At 43.2% G+C, this 22,494-nt stretch overlaps 1 protein-coding gene across 5 annotated transcripts in view; it reads left to right on the forward strand.

Annotated features, from left to right (window-relative positions):
* MAST4 (microtubule associated serine/threonine kinase family member 4) overlaps nucleotides 1–22,494 on the forward strand; it is a 690,505-nt gene that overhangs the window by 626,830 nt on the left and 41,181 nt on the right. For all 5 annotated transcript variants that reach the window (XM_068249995.1, XM_068250005.1, XM_068250009.1 and 2 more), the window contains 3 exons: nucleotides 11,529–11,737; nucleotides 15,831–15,969; nucleotides 19,859–19,991. In XM_068249995.1, coding sequence (XP_068106096.1) covers nucleotides 11,529–11,737; nucleotides 15,831–15,969; nucleotides 19,859–19,991 — 481 coding nt within the window. The remainder of the gene's footprint in view (nucleotides 1–11,528; nucleotides 11,738–15,830; nucleotides 15,970–19,858; nucleotides 19,992–22,494) is intronic.

The raw sequence follows: 22,494 nt of genomic DNA on the forward strand, positions 1-22,494 counted from the left end.
CCTGACCATGTGCTTGTATGAATATTCAGTGTATGACCAATGCTGATATAGTAAACTCTTTGCCAAGTCCCTTGAAGTATTCTACAAGTGTATTTTACAGTAAGCAGATTTCAGAAGTTAAGACGCAAAACATTTATATCGCGCTTTTCTCCTGGCGGACTTAAAGCGCCAGAGCTGCAGCCACTAGGACAAGCTCTATAGGCAGAAGCCGTGTTAGTCTTGCCCAAGGTCTCCTCACTGAGTAGGTGCTGGCTTACTGAGCAGGAAGAGCCGAGATTTGAACCCAGGTCTTCTGTGTCAGAATCAGAGGCCTTAACCATTACGCTATCCAGCTGCAGTGCACATATGGTAGTAAAAAGAAGACAACAGAGCGGCCAGAGAGGATGACGAGAGATCCCACGAACCTTCTGTAGCCCCAGGTGAGTATAAAGACACCAATATTTAAGATCTTATGTATACTTTAAGTCAGGCTTTCTCAGTCAGGGTTCCTTGAGGACTCTGCAGGGGTTCCTTGGCATTTTACCCCATCGTGAGGGAAGTATAATAGAGCACATTATACTAGGGGGTACTGTAAAAAGAAGCACTATATTGGGGTAAGAATAATAATGAGCATACTATAATGAGTGGCAGTGTAAATGGAGGTAGTGAAATTAACAGTTTCACCTACTTTTAAAGACCATGCCTCCTAAAATACAAATGCAAGGGGGGGGGGGGTCCTCAAGATCAAAAACATTGTTTGCAGGGTTTCTTTGAGAACAAAAAGTTATTTGCAGGGTTCCTCCAGGGTAAAAAGGTTGAGAGAGGCTGTTTTAAGTGATGAAATCCTGCTGCTACAGACAGACCTAGCCTTAGCTGCGGTTATACCTTATTTCATGTATCCGTACAGATCCCTTCCACGTTAGATTTTTTGCACAACGGTTTCACAGACATAATTTATTAGGCGTTTAATGGTACATATTTTTTTGTATATAGCTTTGCTTTAAGGATTGTTTATGTATTGTGCTGCATTTGGTGTGGTTTTGATCTGACGTGTCATGATTTATAACCATAAAGCCGAGGCTGCCCTATCCTATGGCTTCCTGTTTGTGTGCATAGCATGAGTCATTGTGAAGCTGAGAGATGCAGGTTACATTGAGTGGCTGCCGTATTGAACTGATAATAGGTTGATGAATCAGTGCTGTAAGGTACACTGGTTTACTCGCTTGCCAGCACTGATGCAATCTTCTTGACAAAGCAGGTTTGCTGTAGAGCAGAAAGACTGGTTTCTAAGCCATGGCCTGACAATGAGCTTTCCACTGACAATATAGAGCTGGATTAAAGATTGCATCATGGGCTCCACCTGCTAATCATGAGAACAAGCTCTAGAAAAGCAGAATGGTGTCACTGGTGGGTTGATATAGAGGCCAAACATAAAGATCCCTGTGTTACTGCTGTGCTTATTCACTGTATTGAACAAATGACAGGTGTCAGATAGCCTGAATGTGGAAAGAACAGCAAGGTTTTCTAATGGCTTTCAGTTGGTGTGAGGTGTTTGTAGGAGATCCATGATAAGGGAATGGTGATCACATTGTGTTAAAGTGACAGTGTATTGTGTGCTTAAAGGGATCTGAACACCAAAATGTAACACATGTATCAAATGAACCGCCCCTTAACCCTCCTGGCGGTCTATTAAAAACCGCCAGGGGGCAGTGCAGCAGTTTTTTATTTTTTAAATCATGTAGCGAGCCTAGGGCTCGCTACATGATAGCCACTGTGCAGCGGCATCCTTCCACCGCTCCGATTGCCTCCGGCGATAAAGCCCGTCCAGAAATGCCATTCTGAACGGGATTTCCATTAGGGCTTCCCCCGTCGCCATGGCGACAGGCGGGATGACGTCATCGACGTCGTGACGTCATCGACGTCGTGACGTCAAAGGGAGTCCCGATCCACCCCTCAGCGCTACCTGGCACTGATTGGCCAGGCAGCGCATGGGGTCTGGGGGGGAGGGGGTGTCGCGGCAGGTAGCAGTGAATTGGTGCGGTGATCGGTGTGCACAACGCAGCTAGCAAGCTGCGTGTAGCAAAAAAAAATTATGCAAATCGTCCCAGCAGGGCCTGAGAAATCCTCCTGCGCGGCTTACCCCGAACTACGTTCGGGGTTAACGTGGATCCGAGATAAGCTTTTACTCATTGCATAATTGTGTTCCTTTCATATAGTTTATAGGGCAGTCATCAAGCCAAATACTTTTTTTTTTGTTTTTTTTTTTAATACTCTATACTTGCCTATAAACTAAAGAAGCCTCGCCCACAGCTTCTCCAGTGCCTTGGCACTCTGAGACCCATGTAGCAAGGGCTTATGGTAGCTCAGTCTGGGCAGGAGGAGGAGGTCTTACTAGCCAGAGAGAGGCAGAGGGGAGGAGGAGAGAGGAGTGAAGTTTTCACAGGCTGAGGGGAGAAGATGCAGAGCAGCTTTGTCTGTGTGTAATGATGGCAGGCGGAACATGGCCGCTCTCGTGTCACAGGAAGAAATAATCATATACTGTTGAAGCTGTTTGCAGCTAGATTTGCTGTTTAACCATTTATTTTGCACGGACGTGAGCTTCACGTCCGCAGCGGCAGCTGCTAGAGCCACAGCGATGCGCTAGTCATGTCCCTGCAGCTTGGGGGTTTTGCAGTCGATCGTGCGGGCAGATGCCTCCGATTGCACTGCTGCTGCGAGCAGGGGGGATTGGCTGCAGGGGACAAAAGTCCCTTGTGCCAATCCGAGCGTGTCCGCTGAGAATAAACGCTGTTTTTGTTCAAAAACAGTGTTTATTCTTACATAGAGCCGCCGGGATTTCCGCCAGTTTCCACCACCCGAGCGTTAAATTTATGAATGGGACCAATGTTCCCATTCATAATCTCCCCGCCGGCACTGTGATCGCAGGCTTCCGATGGAAACTTGCATCATTTCCTTAGTTACAACGTAACAACACTTTGTATCCTATATAGCGTACAAAGTACACTAATAGGATTTTTGCTCAGGGGGGACATCTTGTGTCCAAATAGTAAAATACACCTACTGACTTTAGGGAGGAAAAAAAATATCTATGACAAGACTGCATATAATTAAATATTAAATAATGGGCTAAAAATTAGTGATGGATGTAAAACTGAAAAAATGCACCTTTATTTCCAAATAAAATATTGTCACCACACATTGTACTAGGGATATAATTTTAACGTTGTAATAACCGGGACAAATGGCCAAATAAAATGTGTGGATTTTAATTATGGTAGCGTGAATTATTTTAAAACTATAATGGCTGAAAAATGAAAAATGAATTTTTTCCATTTTTTTTCTTCTTATTCCCATCATAATGCATTTAGAATAAAATATTTCTTAGCATGATGTACCACCCAAAGAAAGCCTAATTAGTGGAGTAAAAAACAAGTTATAGATCATTGAGTTGTGATAAAGTTATTGGGGATTGAATGGGAGGGGCACTCACAGGTGAAAATTCCTCTTGTCCATAAGGTGAAAAATACCCATGGGCTGAAATGGTTAAACTATCTAAACTTTAGATAAGATATATAGACAAGTTCCTTGTTATAGTTAGTTTTTCATCACGGATCTGCTTTAAGCATGGTTTTTAAATGATGTGGAATTGGGGAGGGGGGGGGGGGGGTGTAGCATGCATTTACTTTCCTTCCGGGTGCTGCTCCCTGGTGGCCCCTTAATATGTGGGCCTTCATCTTTATTCTTCCAGTACTGCAGTTTGAATAAGCCACAGTGAGGCTGCGTGGCCCCGCCCTGCCTGCACACAGAGCCGTCTGTGTGAGTGAGGAGAAAAATGTCAACAGGCTGATCGCTGGCCAAGGCACTAAGGGAGGTCGGGGGACAATTACTCGGCATAGAAGCCAGAGATTGCCAGAGAATTAGCATTTAATAAACATCAGCAGTGACAGTATTTTTTCTCTTTATAGAACTGGTGTACTTTAATAGTTTGCACTGTTCTGATCTGCATATGCTTGTTCATGGTCTATGGGTAAAAGTATTAGGAGGCAGGCTGCAGGACAGCCAGGCAATGTGCATTGTCTAAATCAGGGGTCTCAAACTCGCGGCCCGCGGGCCATTTTACGGCCCTCGATACAATATTTTGTGGCCCGCGCTGGCAAAAGCTTCCTTATAGTTCGCTTCAGTGCTCCCAAGTAATCCGCCGCATCCCCGCCGCTAAACGAGGGCTGCAGAGCCCCCAAATCGCCCGGGGGGGGGGGGGCAATCCGCCGGCATTTCCTGGAAGGGGCAGAGCTATCAGCTTCAGCTCTGCCCCTCCTGACGTCAATCACGGCGCATCGCCGCCTCTCTCACTCTTCCTTCACAGAGAGGGGCGGGGAGAGGCGGCGATGCGCCGCGATTGACGTCAGGAGGGGCAGAGCTGAAGCTGAAAGCTCTGCCCCTTCCAGGAAATGCCGGCGGATTGCCCCCCGGGCAATTTGGGGGCTCTGCAGCCCTCGTTTTGCGGCAGGGACATGGCGGATTACTTGTAATGGGAGCACTGAAGCGAACTATAAGGTAAAATAGGCAAAATACTTCGCTTCAGTGTGAATTTGATTTTGAAATAAAAATCAATGCAAGGGACGGGACGGGTGGTTGCTGCTGATTGACTTTTTTTGTGAAATCCCTTATGCGGCCCAGCCTCATCCTGACTTTGCCTCCTGCGGCCCCCAGGTAAATTGAGTTTGAGACCCCTGGTCTAAATAGAAATAAATATGGAAGCTTCCATATTACTTTTATTTCAGGTGTCCTTTAAATCCACTTAAAGTAAACTTGAAGTCACTGAGCAAAAAAAGTTACTTAACTTAGTAGTGAGTAGCCTCTGCATGGTACAGATATTGCTTGCAGCTGCACTCCCCTCCGTGTAGAAGTGTGCCTGCGCATTAGCACAGGACAGGAGCCCGGCCACAATGAGGAAGAGGGTCGCGGCTGGTGGTGCCCCGGGGTCCTGGAGGATTGGAGAAGCTAATCTGTAGCCTTCAGGTTTACCCACCCCCACCACAACCTTCTTCAGCAGTGATGTTCCATGCCTTCCAGACATCAGCATTATAACTTTAAGCACAGTAGAACAAAGTCTCCAGGTGCTGAACAGGAACATGGGACACGCAGTGCCCTTGTATGCTGCTCACGCACCTGTGTGCAGGGCAGAGGCGAGAGAGGCTCCAGCCTCAGAGCACAGTGTAGGAGGGGGCACACAACTCACTCAGCTATCATTCCCCTATAAGACAGATAAGAAAAGGGGATACATGGCAGTGACTACAAGCCATAAAACTAGAGATTAAGATGTTGGGGGCCCTGGGGCGCCTTTTAATCTAATAGCAATCAGTGTGTATCAACTGGTGGGAGGGATGGTGTCTTTGGTGTCTTTGGTGTCTCAGCTTTGGTTGCTGGAGGTCCTTGTCCCAGCTCGGCCTGTGTGTGTCATATATAGTATGCAATGGAAATGCTCCTCTGAAGACTCTGCAACACACATGGAAAGAATAAATCTCCCATTCAAACTTTCATTGCACACAATTACAAAAAAAAACTGCAGGCAGGGCTGCCAGTGTAATTTAGTTAGAAATCACAAGTGGAACAGATCCTGTGGGATCAGACAGTGCAAGGCGTCTGCACGCCATGCTTCCGCACACTGCTTTAGTACATTGTGAAACCCAGATACAATTCATTCCTCATTTGCATAGAAAAATTAAATGCTTAATGGTTGCTGCTCTGTAACCGAAAGGAATGCTGCTGTCGTGATAAGCGATGGATGTTTTTCCAGAACTATTTTAACTGTTTCAGTAACCCGCAGTGCTTTCACTAGCTGTATGGTAACACCACCAAAATGGATTTCAGAATCTTTCATTAAGTATTGATCTTGGAGTGGTGATATAGATCTATAGATTTCCTGGCTCTCCCTGTCTCCTGCAAGTCATGAAGTGTTGATTGTTTATTCATTTTTACTTTAGTTCTAATATGAAGCTCACCTGATCTGGGTTCAAAACAGCATTTTTTTCTGTGGCTTCTTTCAGACAACAGAATAAGGGCGCCTTTACACCTGTGTGTTTTGTGTTTTACCTGCTACCGATAGCATTAAAATGCATCACTGAGCAAAACGTTGTTCTAAACGCATTTAGACGTCCAATGCCACAGGACTATGGGGAAACAAGAACGTCTAAATACGTCCATGCCAGACGAAAGTAGTTTCGTACTAAAACGTCTTTAAACCTGCATAGTGTATGGATGCAGAAACTTCTATAGACATCTGTGGCAGTTTGAGGGTTAAAGGGCAACTGAAGTGAGAGGTATATGGGGGCTGCCATATTTATTTACTTTTAAGAAATACCAGTTGCCTGGCAGCCCTGCTGATCCTCTGCCTCTAATACTTTTAGCCATAGAGCAAGTATGCTTGTTTCTGCTGTGATTCAGACACTATTGTAGCCAAATAGATCAGCAGGGCTGCCAGGCAACTGGTATTGTTTGAAAGGAGATAAATATGGCAGCCACCATATTCCTCTCGCTTCAGTTCCCCTTTAAGCAGGTTGTCACCTTTATAAATCTAGTGATAAGGGGCCATAACAACCAGCCAGCCAACACTCCCTGCTGTACTCCACAAAAGGCTAGATAATGAAAGTAAACCCCTAAAGCAAAAAAAACACAATCCAGACAGTTCTCCTTTCTTCTATAAATCTGCCTCAGTCACTGAGGCCTAGTGCACACCAGAGCGGTTCGGCTGCAGTTTGCGATCCGCTTGCGGGTGCGGATCTGCTAGGGTAATGTATTTCAATGGGCTGGTGCACACCAGAGCGGGAGGCGTTTTGCCGTGCTGCTGCAAATTTCCCGGGCTGCTCCCGGGCTGCTGCAAATTTTGGATTGCGGATGCGTTTCTGCCTCAATGTTAAGTATAGGAAAACCGCAAACCGCTCTGAAAAACGGCACTTCAGAGCGGTTTGCCAGGCGTTTTTTGTTACAGTAGCTGTTCAGTAACAGCTTTACTGTAACAATACATGAAATCTACTATACCAAAACCGCTACACAAAACCGCAAAACGCTAGCTGAAACGCTACAGAAAAAGAAGAGGCGTTTCAAAATCTGCTAGCATTTTGCGGATCTGCTAGCGGTTTTTGGTGTGCACCAGGCCATACCAAAAACCGCTAGCAGATCCGCAAAATGCTAGCAGATTTTGAAACGCTTTTTCTTATTTTTCTGCAGCGTTTCAGCTAGCGTTTTGCGGTTTTGTGTAGCGGTTTTGGTGTAGTAGATTTCATGTATTGTTACAGTAAAGCTGTTACTGAACAGCTACTGTAACAAAAAACGCCTGGCAAACCGCTCTGAAGTGCCGTTTTTCAGAGCGGTTTGCGGTTTTCCTATACTTAACATTGAGGCAGAAACGCATCCGCAATCCAAAATCTGCAGCAGCCCGGGAGTATGCGTTTCTGCAAAACGCCTCCCACTCTGGTGTGCACCAGCCCATTGAAATACATTACCCTAGCAGATCCGCACCCGCAAGCGGATCGCAAACCGCAGCGGAAATGCTCCGGTGTGCACTAGGCCATATAGCCAATTCTCTGTCCAGAACCCTGTTTGATATTTGTTTGACTTTCTCCCATCTTCACCTTCCTGCACCTGTACTTAGCTACATTCTCTGCAGCTAGTAACTTTCCCCAGCCCTATCAGTCAGAGAGAGTTGTGTTCTAGAATCCACCTCCTTGTTCTGTGTCTGTCGCCATCTTTCCTACTTTCTCATGATGATTTATTTCCTGCCGCTTTGGAAATTAGCAGCTGTTGGCTGTGCGCTGCTGGAAGTTTGGCATTGGGGATGTCATTTAGCCTTTCAGCATGTGTGAAGAAGAGCCAGTGTGTTCATATTATGGATGAGCCTTGTTTTATCTTATTTGAGGAAGTGGTAGAATTCATTAATTATGCAGCTGACAGATTTGCCACTTGTGGAGTTGGCCACCAAGCCTGCCGCTTTCTGAAAATAGGCTAAGTGTGTGTTGGCCTCTGAAATATTTACTGTGAGCTTCTTGCATGGCGAATACATTGCAAGCCTCCAACTCCTGTGATGACACAGTGCAATTTACATAATACTGCTCCTGCATTCTTTATGCATCCGACATGGGTTCTGTTGAAAGCCGATACCTACATTGTTTAAATACATTTATAGGCAATATATAGACAGTCCTGTGATTCAGGTAGCCCAAAGCAAAGAACTGCCAGCAGCAGTAAGGAATTTGAAGGGTAATGCAGCCTGGGCTAGTCCAGCTTTCTGATAAAGCTGAATACATGACGATGCAGCAATATGGATTCCAGCGACGTCCCAGACTACGAGCTTTCCCTGATCTATCTTTCTGACTCGGGAACACACGACGGGAGCAAACAAGAGTTCAAACAATTGCGGCACTGTGCAGGAGTCATCAAGAATCTTAAAGATCCTATGTGGCGTGGTAGTCGATGCCAAATGTGGTTCGTGTGATCGCACGGCTGTACCCAGTCACTCAGAAAAATGCCGATGATTGGAAAAATTGTAGAAATTGCGTAGTGGGTATGGGCCTTGAGACAGATCAGGCTTTCCCCTCTTCTAATAAATCTCTAAATGTACCCATTAATGGTGCGATTTTTAACAAACAGTTGTATTTTCGATAAGATCACTTAAATAAAAAAAAAAATCATATTTAACTACTTAAAGACAAGCAGGCGTATTAAAACGTCCTGCTGGAACCTCTTGACGGCTCCAGGGCATTTTTATAGGTTAAGGAGCGCTGCTGCCGCTATGCATGTGCACGCTCCCACGCGTGCACATGCGGGTTTCCGTGCGTGAACGTGCGTTCCGCGCACGTGAGATCAGTAAAAAAAAAAACCACAACAGAAAAAATTACTTTATTTCCAAATAATATGTTGTCACCATAGGGACATAATTTAAATCTTGTAATAACCAGGACAAATAGGCAGATAAAATGTGTGGGTTTTATGTACAGTAGCAGTGTTTATATTAAAACTATAGGGGTTGAAATTGGAGAAATAGTGTATTTTTTTTCCTTGTTTACCATTAAATAGCATAGAAAATAAAGTAATTACTGAAAACAATTGTCAACCCCAAAAAACCTAATTGGTGGTGAAAAAAACAAGATATAGATCATTTCATTGTGATTAGTAGTGATTAAGCTATTGACAAATGAAAGGGATGAGCACTGAAAGGTGAGAATCGCTCTTGTCCGTTAGGATAAAAAACCCTTTGGGGTGAAGTAGTTAATTGATCCTTGGCACTAAAGAATCTAAACTTCACGAAATAGAGGAAAAATTGGCAGGCACATCTGGATAAAAAGCTGACGCCACTTTATTGGTAACCATACACCAATCACTTCTATGCATCCAGCAAATTGTGACAACCTCTGCACAGTTCCAACATTGCATCGTGTAGCTATGCAAGCAAAGAGCAAAGCAGGGAAGCATGTGAGGAGCAACAGAGTTTTAGCAGTGCAGGCAATAATGACCAATTGTGTGATGGCAGGTCATGGATATGGGTAGAAGCGGTGACGCGTTAGGGGTTCTCCAGGTCAGCTGCCCTAACAGCCGTTTCACCCATTATCATTGCGGACCTCATCAGAGGTGCATTACGCATGGTCTGGTCCCGGTTTATCGCGTGGCTGGTGGGTAGACCTGTCCCACCTGTGTGTTGCGCAATCGTTGGCTTCTAGTGTGAGCGAGACGGCGTATTCCGTCTATTTAGGCATACCGCCGTCTAGCTTACACACCTACTTCCGCCTATATCATCCAATGCCGTGACCTCGGCCTTTGGCAAAGTTGCGCTGTGGCCATCTTGTGGCCAAAACTATAACTGCACAGTAAAAAATATTTTATAAATCTGCTTTCACCCCAATCCAATCCCTGAAGGAAAAGCATGTGGAAAAGAAAGGAAAAGGGGGAAACCTTCATTTGGTCCCTCCACCAAGGCTACAGCAACTCCATTTGATCATTTAACAAGCAACCAATTTGCAACTGCAATAATAATAAATCACCTGCTTAAATATTACAATTGTGTTCATTTTACCAAACTCTCCTACATCATAGAGTATTAATATTTTACCTAATGTAACAATCACCAAGCTCAGATCCATTTATACAGGTGGAGGATAACTGGTTCTATCACATTGGGTCTTATCTGAATCACAATATGTTAACAATTATTGAATTTTATTTCTCCAAATTCTCAATTTAAAATTTAAAGAGGGGCAGGGGGAAAAGAAAGGGGGCAAGAACATAAACAATCATAAAATCTCATCTATGGGAAACGTGAGGCTGTTACATTCATTTAGTCCTAATGGACCCAAAGCTTCTGTAATTCTGATCAACCATGCTTGGTTTTTGTAATAAAATTTCCTCCGACTTGAAGAGGGAAAGTGTAACAAACCTATCCCTTTCATCTCTGAAGGCCTCCCACCATGTTTTTGATTCATGAACGCCTGAAGTTATCGACTTCACTGGTTCCCTAATTCTTCTCCTTAAACAAAGTGTTGTCATTCCTATATAATATTTATTACAACTACAAAGAATTCCATAGACCACAAACTCAGTTCTGCATGTGATCAGAGTATTAATATTCCATTCAATAGGACCTAGATGGAAAATTTCCCCTCTAGCCATAATTGGACAGGCCACACAGTGGCCACAAGGTCTAGAGGAATCTAACCTGCAATTGTATCTAAACCAGTTGAGATTGTATATAGGAAAAATCTGCAACAGCGATTGAACATTGCTTCAAAGTGTACCTGAAGGGAAAATTAGTGTTGGGTACTTATCTCAATAGAGTAGTGTGCACCTGTGGGAGGATTGCATGAAGCTGATCTGAAGACAGGATTGGGTATTTTCTCATCTCTTTATGAAAATACATGTATTCATTATTATTGAGCTTGTTAAGGGACTGAAGTATACGTTGTTTACTTACTTGAAGTTGTTTCGAGCATAAAACTAAAAAGCATCCCTGTTGCAAGAAAACATTACACCCACTTTTCTACTAAGTTCCTTCCCACTAGCCGGTCACCCACCTATTCAGTAAGCAGAAATTCTCTTCTGCCTCTGTACTGTGGTGGTAACGCAGCACATGTCCTGTCACAACTATGGGAAGGCAAGAGGGTAGCTTCCCCATTAAGAAAAGCTTTTTCTATTGCCTATCTGTAGAGCCATTCTTTGGCTTCTAACCATGAGACATTGTGGCATCTAGAAAGAGGAGACCTTTACAGAAGAGGATAATTAGGACAAGTGGCAGTTTTAGGAGAAAGAAGAGTATGTTTAATTCCTACCAAGTATTTGTTTTCCCCACTAATATGATTTAAGACACATTTATTGAACTTATGTTGCTCTGTATTCCATCGCAATGTTATACATTTCTATGTAACCTCTTTTGTCAAAGCGATGAAACAACTCTCTAGAGTAGAAAGACATTTCCTGCTTTTGCTGACCTCTTTAATTGCAACTTGTTTACAGGTCGTTGAAGGTTAAGTAGAACTCATTACATGGATTTTTCTTGTTTTCAGGGCTGTTTACCTTGTCCGCCATAAGGAAACACGACAGAGGTTTGCGATGAAGAAAATCAATAAGCAGAACCTGATCCTTCGAAATCAGATTCAGCAGGCGTTTGTTGAGAGGGACATTCTGACATTTGCGGAGAATCCATTTGTGGTCAGCATGTATTGTTCTTTTGAGACCAGGCGCCATTTATGTATGGTCATGGAGTACGTTGAAGGTAAGATACAGAGGCCTGCATGGAACAATTATTACCGCTAGATTATCAGCTGGCTTAGTATGTTTTGTAGACCACATACAAACCCAGCCACAGCTGCTGAGAGCCACTAGCGCTCAATGCATTTCACTTGATTGTACTTTAGTTTCGAAATGCAGAAAAGTAGAATATCCTGCATTTGGAAAAATCCCAACCCTGCGGTGGTTTAGCCTCACCCATCTCTCTCCCCCCTTTATGTCACTGCTTACCGCCTATCTGCATTGTTATTGCGCACATATAGACAAGACACAGAACATTTATATTGCACTTTTCTCCTGACGGACTCAAAGCACCAGAGCTGCAGCCACTAGGAAGCGCTCTATAGGCAGCAGCAGTGTTAGGGAGTCTAGCCTAAGGTCTCCTCACTGAATATTTGCTGGCTTACTGAACAGGAAGAGCCAAGATTCAGACTGGGTACAGAGGGGTTCTTAGAGGGGGTCGGAAGTAAGTGGTGGTGGTAGGGGGGATCAGTAGAGAAAGGAGAGGAAGGTTTACTGTAATAGTCTAACCCCTATCTAGGAAAAAATGATGTCGATGGGCTCAAAACATCTTTAACGGATTGAAAATCCATCCTTTTTTTAAGCTATGTGCACACCTAGGGTATCTATTGCCTGATCAATTCAGGTGACAGGAGTAACTGTTTTACATACGCACTATTTGGCCATCTGCCTAAAAACCTGCCCTGTTTACTGGGGAGTGGACAAGCAGAAGGTGTTCCAGTGTAGAGATAACTCTACCGTTGACCATGTTTTTTTTTGGCCTAGCCAGTCTTAGGAGAAAAGGTCACCGACAATTGGGGACACCAGTACACTCTAGATCTTTACCCAAAGTGGTCATGAACAATTTTTGGGTGACAGAAATCAGGTGTTTGCATTGCTTTAGTTTGGTTTCTGCTGTGGTTGTTTTAACTTTTTTGTATTCAAAACACAGTCCCCTGTAATTTGGCCCAGGGAGCATGCAGCTCATGCCTATGTCTACAGAGCAAGTCTGAAAACCTCTACAGAGGTATCTGGCTCAGTTTTGTGCTTGTCTTTTAGTTTGGCATTCCTAGTTTATGGCCATCAGCGGACATAGCTGTAAACAAGTAGATGTTTAGAAAAAGGGGATATTTTCACTTCACCTATTTATTTTATTACATGAGCTAGAATCTAGCTCATGTAATAAAATAAATAGGTGAAGTGAAATTAGATAATATTAGCAAGGCAAAGCTGGATAGTGTGTAGCGAGATTTGTAGTTTTCTTATTCCTAAAGGAACATAGAGTTCTAACTTCAAACTTTAAGCCCTCTATTCAGTTCAGTTGACCTGGTGAGAAAACTTGAAATCTGTCTTCAGTGCACTGAGTGCTGTAACAATGCTTTATTAGACCTGCTGCTGCTTTATGTGACTTGATTCAGCAGGAGCGCCTTGTTCTTCTACAGCCTAAGAACTGTCCTGCAAAAACATTGCATTAGTAATTGTCGTAGGCAGCCGAGTGAACCTATTCAGCATAAAAACATGTTTGATTTGATCTATGTTTGTAATTTTGCGCAACATTGTAGCACAATTGACCATTGTTCAGCTCCCGATAAGACTGTGAGAGCACAATAGTTGTCGTCCTGTCTTCTTAGATTACAGTAACCTTTTGTTACTATAGCAACCCTTGGTGGCGTGCACAGCAAACACTCTAAATGGTGGGAAAATAGTTAAGGGATAAGTCCTCATAAAGTGGACCTGAATTCTTGCACAGGACACAAGGAAAACAGAGAGAAATGCACCCTGTGTCTTTTTAGAGAAAAGAGCCTGTCTAATCCCATCCTCCCGCATCTGTAAGTAATCACAAGTGTCATTTAATCTCTCAGCTGTATCAGCACAGAAATGTGACAGTCCTCCGCAGACACAGCTAATAGGTAAACACAGGATGTTGACCCTTTCTCCACTTCCATGAAAGCAATAAGTAGACAAACTGCAGATGTATTGCAGGAGTTCTGTAAGCAGTAACAAAGAAATGCTTTTCTGTAAAGGTTATTATGCCGTTGCTTATCTTTTAGAGCAGAGGTCAACTCTAATGGTGCCCAAGGTAATATCTGGCTACTGTTTAGACTACTAAAGAACTTATGTGGTCTTTAATGGCCCGATATATACACAGTCTGTTGCAGAATAATACGGCCAGCATTTTGAATCCAGTAGGACACAGTAGACATAGGGATTGCCTTCGTATACATTTATGGGGGGGGGGGGGGAGGAAATGAGGTGTCATGAAGCACATACCACTGCTGATAATGATGTGCTCCATGCATGGGAATGTGCACGTCTGCTAGTGTGAAGGTATACGCCTGTCCTGCACACACTGATGCAGAATCACACAGGTGTCAAGTGGCTCTGGATGCATTTTGGTCCTCTGCATCCTGCCCTCCATGCTAGCTGTTCTTTGTTACATAGTTATTTGGGTTGAAAAAAGACATACGTCCATCAATTTCAACCAGAGAACAAAGTACAACACCAACACCAGCCTACTCCCTCACATATCCCTGTTGATCCAGAGGAAGGTGAAAAAAAACCCTTACAAGGCATGGTCCAATTAGCCCCAAAAGGGAAAAATTCCTTCCTGACTCCAGATGGCAATCAGATAAAATGCCTGGATCAACATCACTGGGCATTACCTAGTAATTGTAGCCATGGATGTCTTTCAATGCAAGGAAAGCATTAAAGCCCCCTTTAAATGCAGGTATAGAGTTTGCCATAACTACTTCCTGTGGCAATGCATTCCACCAAACTCACCGGCGTGCTGCTCATCAGGGCTCTGCCATCTTGCCTCTAGTGGGTGCGCGCGCACGCCAGGCACGCCTTTATACCCCTAGAAAGCGTGTCAGCTGACGTTTTTAGCCTGCTCTGATTGGTTGCTGCTTGGGGTGGGGACTTCTCTCCCAGGCAGTATTTAAGAAAGTGCTTTTCAGTCACACTTTGTCTGTGTTTGCGATACCGTGTCAGCACTCAGACCTAGTCAGTTCCCGTGTGATAATCCGGCAGGACCCCGGCTCTTGTCACACCTAGCTAGTCTTGCATTCGATATTGCGTTATATATTGGTTTATCGCCAATATATACGCATATTGAACCGTATTGATTTATTGTGTATGACTCTGTGCCTGTCTTGACTATTCTCTCATTTCCTGATTCTGTACTTCACCAGCCCGTACCGTTATCGACTATTGGCTTGGTTTCTGACTATTCTCTTGTCTCACGTTTCTGTACTGTTGCCGCCTGATCTGTTGCCGAACCTCTATTTGTCTGACCTTTCTCCCTTCAGTGGAACGTCTCCCACTGTAGGGTCTCTATCTGAGGCTTGCCTTTCTGAGACGCCCGCCCCTAGCTGACCGTTACTGCTAGAGGCCGAGAATCCTCCACTGCTTCCCTTGGAGGATCTCACACACGGGGTTCCCATTCAGAGGTAACCACACCTCTGAGGAATTACTGTGTGGTGGACATTTCCACAAACTTGTGAATTTACACTGTATTGTTACTTGCTACATTTGTTTCGTGTGTCTACTACCTTTTGATCAGCTCGCATCATTGGCATTTCCGCAGATTGCTATATAATCGGGCCAATCCTTGTATTATTAGTGATTCTGCGGATCACTAATAATCAAGGCTCGGAGTGTGACACTGATCTTTGACAGATCGTTACTTTCCTTGTATTCTGCAGAATCCTGGTACAAAATCCAAGGAAGCCACATTTTTTTGTATTTATCAAATTTACCTCTACCTGACAAGATAGTCTTCTGAAGCCGTGGCCAATCTTAGTTAAAGGGGGGAAAGGGGAGATCTGCAAAAACTTTGCCTGTTCACTACTTTTCCTCCTGATAATCTGGAGTGGTTTCCTCAGCGCTCTTCTTCACAGATTGCATTTGCGTGACAATTCAGATCGCATGCGATTCTCAAATTGCAAACATACAAATTGGATCTTCTAGGTGGCTTGAGTAAAAAACAAAAAAAAAGTTGTACTGTAAGGATCATTTTAAAGTCTGAACTTTGTCAATTAATAATAGTGACTTAACTCAGTTTGGCTTTCCTTTTATAGGTGGTGACTGTGCCACATTACTGAAGAACATGGGGCCTCTGCCGGTGGACATGGCACGGATGTATTTTGCAGAGACCGTATTGGCTTTGGAGTATTTGCATAACTACGGCATAGTACACAGAGATTTAAAGCCCGACAAGTAAGTCCAGATAATGTTCTCTTTTCATGTATGGATTTGATTATTACATGACTATACAGGCCTTGCTTCCAAAAGTGCTTGAATTTATTTTGATGGTTTAGTTAATAAATTTTTCGTAGACTTGGTTATTTTAGACATTCAACCAAATCAGCAGACATCATATTATTGGTATATAGTATGTTCAAAGGAATGCAGTGCAGACCACCATATATATTACCTTGTCATTTAAAGATACTATTCAGTGACAGAACACTATTCCAATTGAAACCAGAGATCCAATATAGGAGCACAGACATGTTATAGTGACCGGTTACCCCTCCATGTGAATGCAAGATGTAGTATTGGCCCTGTGAGGCAGCACATCGTGGGAGCAGCTATGTTGGGTAGGGCAGTCTCTACATGTCACTACAGACTCCTCCTTAGTAGGTGAAGTGTTATGTAAATCTCGCACACGCCCTCTAGATGCAGGAAACTGCATCATTGCTGTGTGTCCGTGAGGAGCTTCTAAGTGCAGAGAAGCGAAGCACTAGTTGTGAAGGGATAATTATGTTTTTATTTTAATATTATGATGCCCTCTGAAGTGTTGGTGGTGATAGTTTAGAAGCTCTAATCAGCATAGATCAGCAGCGCATTCAAGAGAGCAGTGTGTGACTGGAAGACTGCAGTGAGGAGGCAGAGTGAGCTGGATGCTGCATTTCTCCCACAAGTCATAGCATTGCCATGGCACTCCTTCCTACGGGGGGCGTGGCTTAACCTCATTTTTAGCTAGCAGCAGCAAAGGGGGTAAGAAAATCAACCTTTTAAGTGCCAATTTATCTTCAAAACGTATTTACATCCTTTTAAAACCTTTTCTCAGCATTGTATATCCTGCCTGTATAGTCTAGTTAATGTAGCAACAGACATGTCTGACAAAGAAAGTCAATGCAAAAATTAAGAGAGAAAATGGGGGAGATGAAGTGCTTCCAATGATCTGTTAAGAGGACCAACCTGGGACCCTTGAGATATTTGGAAATTCACTTATGACTCGGGGGACAAATTTAAGGACAGATAGGGGCAGTCTGCAGGCCCCAGGAATGCAACTCTGATATGGGGAGTTCCATTGGATCGGAGGTTCTCCAAGCCTCCCAGAATCCTCAAACCAACCACTGTCCAAACAAAACTCGACCCTTGACGGGTAGATTATCAAATGATCATCTATTTGTTTCAAACGGCAGTTATACAGCATACAAAACTAGCGTAACTTTTCTGGCCAACTGCCCTTTGTCAAGTGCTGGTGACAAAATTAAGGGCCATTGTGGGTCTATTAGGCGTGAGCTTGTTGTCTGTTTTATCAACAGAGAAGCTGTGGAGCATCCCCTCCTTTTTTTGTTTTACTACAGATTTTATCCACTCTGTTGTTTGGACCTTAGAGTGGGGTTCGAGAAGCATTTTTTTTCTATAACAATGTAGAGTAATAATGGCAGGAGTGACTACAGAATGTCATTGCTGCTGGCCCCATCCTGATATCATATTAGATTAGGTACAGAAACTCACACTAAGCCATGAGTACATCTAAGTGAAGTGACAATGGTCACTGACTACAGGCTATGGAGCCACAGTCCAAGGCACTTATCAAACAAGAGTTTGTGACCTCTAAACTCTACTACTTTATGCAGAAATATATTGGTAGGCAGACAGATTTCTTGGCAGACCCCAAGCTCACTTATTAGTTTAGCTTGCTCAGACATTAAGTCCGTATCAAAGTCCTTTCATGTGATCTTTTATTAATGGTCTGCATGTGGGACAGGGCGGAATTGTAACAATACCAAGGTGTACCGCTATTGAAGGTTTCCACAAAGGACAACAATGGCCTTCTCCTCAGATTTGCATAGAGCTCAGAACTCTATCTGCATGCACAGTATGTATATTGGACAGGCACTGTGATGATGTCAGTATGGATTAACTGCCTCTTTGTGAATGGGGAGCTTAGCGAGATCGAATTACAGGACAAATGACAGACAAGTATGGATTGGCCAATTACGGACGAGAATAAGGAAACAAAACCAGCCACAGTGTGTGCAGCCAACGGTGTATAAAAATTAGCTGATCTGAGTGATGAAGGGCTATTTAGCGGTAGCCACTGATATAACTTTTCATGCTTTTCTCTTGGAAAATGAGAGATTTCACATGCAGTATTTATCTTAACGATTCTATGACTTATGTCTAGTCCCTTACAGTTAATGAGGAAATGGTCAGTGATCCACAATTAGAGTGCATGTAATTGATGGAGATAACCTAACACAGCATGCCGGTTTAATTTTCCTGTCTTAAATCTTGTTCCTTATTATGGATCTTCTTCCCTTTGCAGGAAGCATATAGCTCATGGCTGACGTTTGTGCAGCTATATCAGGTCTTGAGAATTTGTACACCAGCTTTTGTGTTTTGGCCTGTTTTTAGGACTACATTGATCTCGTGTGGAGATGCAGTGCCTGTGTAATGTCTAACCTGCCAATTTGTCCAGCCAGTCCTGGGAATCAGATAGTCCTGGATTGAGTTAGGCAAAAATGGCGCTGGAAATTTGGGTGGCACCGCCATAGGCCGTAATGTGAATTACGGCTATAGTGGCGCTCAGTAATTTGGGCGCCGTTAATAAGACAGAGTAATTCCTTCGCCAGCAATAGCTGGAAGCCGAATTACATCTTTCCCCCAGTGTCAGTGAGGGCATGGAGAGAGAATAGTAATTAACGCTGCCGTGACTTTTGCAGGAGCAGGGGGAGCCATTTTTTACCCTTACCCTGCACCCAAATTTCCTGGTGCCTTCATTACATTGTATGCATCCTGGATAATGAGATGGTCAAGAGAGATGCCAATAATTTTTACATGTGCAGAGTGTATGTAGTTTGGAACTAGGCCAATCGGGTTTTAACAGGAAATACATACAGCCAGAATGATTTGCATTTCATTGAGCATTCCCAGTTCAGCGCTTGCTGATTGGATCTGAAGGGGATCCGAAAGCTGATCAGGTGATCACTCTGTGGTCTCTCTGCCTGTAAGGAAGCCAGCAGTGTAAAATTAGCCACAGTGGGGGAGGTTTATCAACGCATTACCGACAGTTTTTTCTTCTTAATCTGTTCTAACCAGCAGGGAGAACAGTTCTGCATGATAAGAACCTTCTTAAATCCTAGGTAATAGTGTCACTTTTGCATGAATTTCTAGAGCTACACTACAGTTAAGAAAAGTGCAAATCCATCCCTAAACTGGCGCAGAATAAGAAGTGCTTGATAGTACAGATGTAGAACTGCAGGCTAGATATGATTGCAGATTGCAGGCTAGACATAATTTGTGTGGTGCTCCTCCCCCCTGCTGAATTCCTCCTCAGAGCCTGCTGCTATCAATACAGCAGGTGTGTTGGTTCCCTCAGCAACAGCAATTCCCCTCACACACTGCACTGTCTGAGAGACCTTCCTAGCTCCTCCTATTTTACAACAGTTTTAGAAGGAATCTGCACTATCTAGTGATTTCTTAAGATGCCTGAGACTGTTCTGCATGGATTTCTAAAAACCTACCAATATTTTGTCTCAGACACTCATGATAAATATCCCCCAGTGTTCTCCATCTTCCCTTTAACACTGAGAATGTTGCTGTGCAGAAGACTACAGAAAGCCGGTGCAAAAAGGAGCTAATATAAAACCAATGATGCTCAGTGAACTAGTTTTTGTGTGTGTTTGGAGCATTACCTAACATTTGTTTCAATGAGTTGCTTTCCTTATAGATGAATATATACCTAAGCCATTCTAGACTTATAATACTTCTTCTGTATAACGCCTAGAAAAACCTCTTGGAGTGTGTATGGTTGACTTTGTGGAGTTGATTTTATTATTATAATTATTATTATTATTATTATTTACAGCTTGCTTGTAACTTCCATGGGACATATAAAGCTCACAGATTTTGGACTGTCTAAAGTGGGCCTCATGAGTATGACCACCAACCTCTATGAGGGTCACATTGAGAAGGATGCCCGAGAGTTTCTGGACAAGCAGGTCTGGCCAATTTTTTTCCTAAGTTCTGTGTGATGCCTATTCTTCTCTTACTATTCCTCATTTACTTTTTTTTTTTAACAGTTTTATCTCCAAAGACTGTATATGGCAACAGCAAAAAACAAAATATCGGTATTGAGGATACCAAATAACCCAATTTCAACTGTCCGTTTTTTAAACTGAACCCTCGGCGACCTGGGAAAAAAAATAGGTAGTTACCTAGGTAGAGAGAAGTCTTTGGATATTTCAGAGGCCTCCCATCTCCTTCTCGCTCCCACTTTTTCTGCACATGTACCCTCTGAATATTTACGACAAGAGCTTGTCGGGTATTTCCGAATGTTCACGCTCCCTGCCATGCACGAGCAGGCACAGTATGGCCACACTCATTCATGAAGAGGATTGCAACCGCAAACAATCAGAGGGTCCCGGGCAGCAGCGGTAGTCTCGAGTAGGTCGTGGAAGGTTGAGAGGACTCGAGCATTACACCTATGGCCACGCCGTCATCTGCAGCATCGCACCTCCGTGTGTGCTCCCAGATGAACTGCTATATTGCTTTATATTGTTATGTAACCCCAACCTTCCTATGATCCTAAGGCTACATACACACTTGAGATAAGTATTTGGAAAAGGCAAGATCACAGACCAATTTTACCCCCTTCCATGTAGTATGAGAGCCATACTCTGCAAAGTCTATTCTATTGAGCTGAACTCCCCAGCAGATAAAAATAATTTCAAGATGCAGCACACATTCAACAGATCAGTATCTGCAAAAAGATCTGTTCCTGCAAAAGATTCGTTCCTGCAAAATGCATTCACAGTCTGAGATCTGCAGATCCTCATACACACCTTGTTTAACAGACATTCATCTGCAGATCTGAAAATCCATTCTGGTGGATCTGATCTGCAGATGAATGTCTGTTAAACAAGGTGTGTATGATGATCTGCTGATTCCATAGACTATGAATGCAATTTGCAGGAACAGATCTTTTGCAGATACTGATGTTTTGAATGTGTACAGCGTCTGTGTGTCCAGCATCTTGCAAAGGTTTTTATCTGCTGGGGAGTTCAACTCAATAGAATAGACTGTGTAGAGTATGGCTCTCATACTACATGGAAGGGGGTAACATTGGGCTGTGATCTTGCCTTTTCCAAAGACTTTTATCTCAAGTGTGTATGTAGCCTTAGCCTAGGTTGTTTAGCTATGCAGAATTCTCCTCCCAGAGCCCTCTGGAAGACCAGGCTATATTTTCCCTGGCTTTGGGAACTCTTGAGTCCAACATTCGGACAGGTTTAACGGTGTCGCCAGCTGTGATAAATTTCAGAAGGTGAATCAGGGACAGGATAGATTTCACAGTGGGCAAACACTGGCTAAATAATTTATACATGAATATTGTAAAAATATAATCATTTTATGAATGACCTTATTTTCACCACAGTTCCTCTTTAACATTGTACACAACATTTTTAAATATGTGAAATATTTGGCATACTTGTATAACTCCTCTATTTCTACCCTTCCTACTGTCACTTATGTTCCTTACATGCACCTTGGGGGTTGTCCTGAAAACAGTAACAATAAAGTGCTTGATCTAACAGCAAGTTATAGACGTATGCCTGTCAGGGCTAAGAGGAGACCTCACATATCCTACTTACATGAACGTGAATGTTAGCTATTTAAATAATAATAATGATGATGATCATTGTTAATGATAATATTTTGTGAGTAGACCCCATTCCCCCAGATGAATGGAAATAACTGCACTTGCTTGCAGGGAGGATAAGGAGGAGGCCCCCTCCAGTCTTTCACATGGAACAGCTCACAAAATAATCTAATTTAAAATAAAAATGATCCTCCCAAAGCAGCAATTTGGTTTGTATTAAGATGATCCTTCTCATACATATTTACACCTTGATTATAGTCGCAGAGCCCTCGATTTTTTAAGAACGGCAAATGCGACCAATGCACTCTCATTATTCTGGGCTGTGTAGTTGGTAGATATTTTGTATCCCCTAAGCCACCTTCTTCATATATTCCTATGAAACGAAGAACGTAATTGAGTTTGACTGATATTTCCGACAGCAGGATAAGGAAACGAGGATGGCTCCTGGGAGACTCTGTAGACTAGATTTGGAGCTTATGATGCATTGTACAATTAAGGGTGCTAAAATCTTAGCCATGGTCCATTTGCTTTCTTCATGGCTCATTACCATTTGTCCACAATCTGCGTATTCCAAAAATGTCATCCATCTGTAGAATATCGCCCCTGAATTTATGCCTACTTTACTTTTCCTCTTTTGTATTGATGAAGTTGCAGATGGTTCTGTACTTGTTTTATTTGAAAATTAGAAATGTGGCTTCCTAAAACAGAAGGTATTTGCGATTTAAAGAAGGCAAATTTCTGATTATCATATCATCTTAGCAAGAAGGCTTTTTGGTCTCTTTCGACCCCTTACACACTCCTCGTTCTGGTTCATCATGAGCTTGCTGGGCAATCTGAAGCTCTTG

This window comes from Hyperolius riggenbachi, chromosome 1, assembly GCF_040937935.1.
Source record: "Hyperolius riggenbachi isolate aHypRig1 chromosome 1, aHypRig1.pri, whole genome shotgun sequence".
NCBI lineage: Eukaryota > Metazoa > Chordata > Amphibia > Anura > Hyperoliidae > Hyperolius > Hyperolius riggenbachi.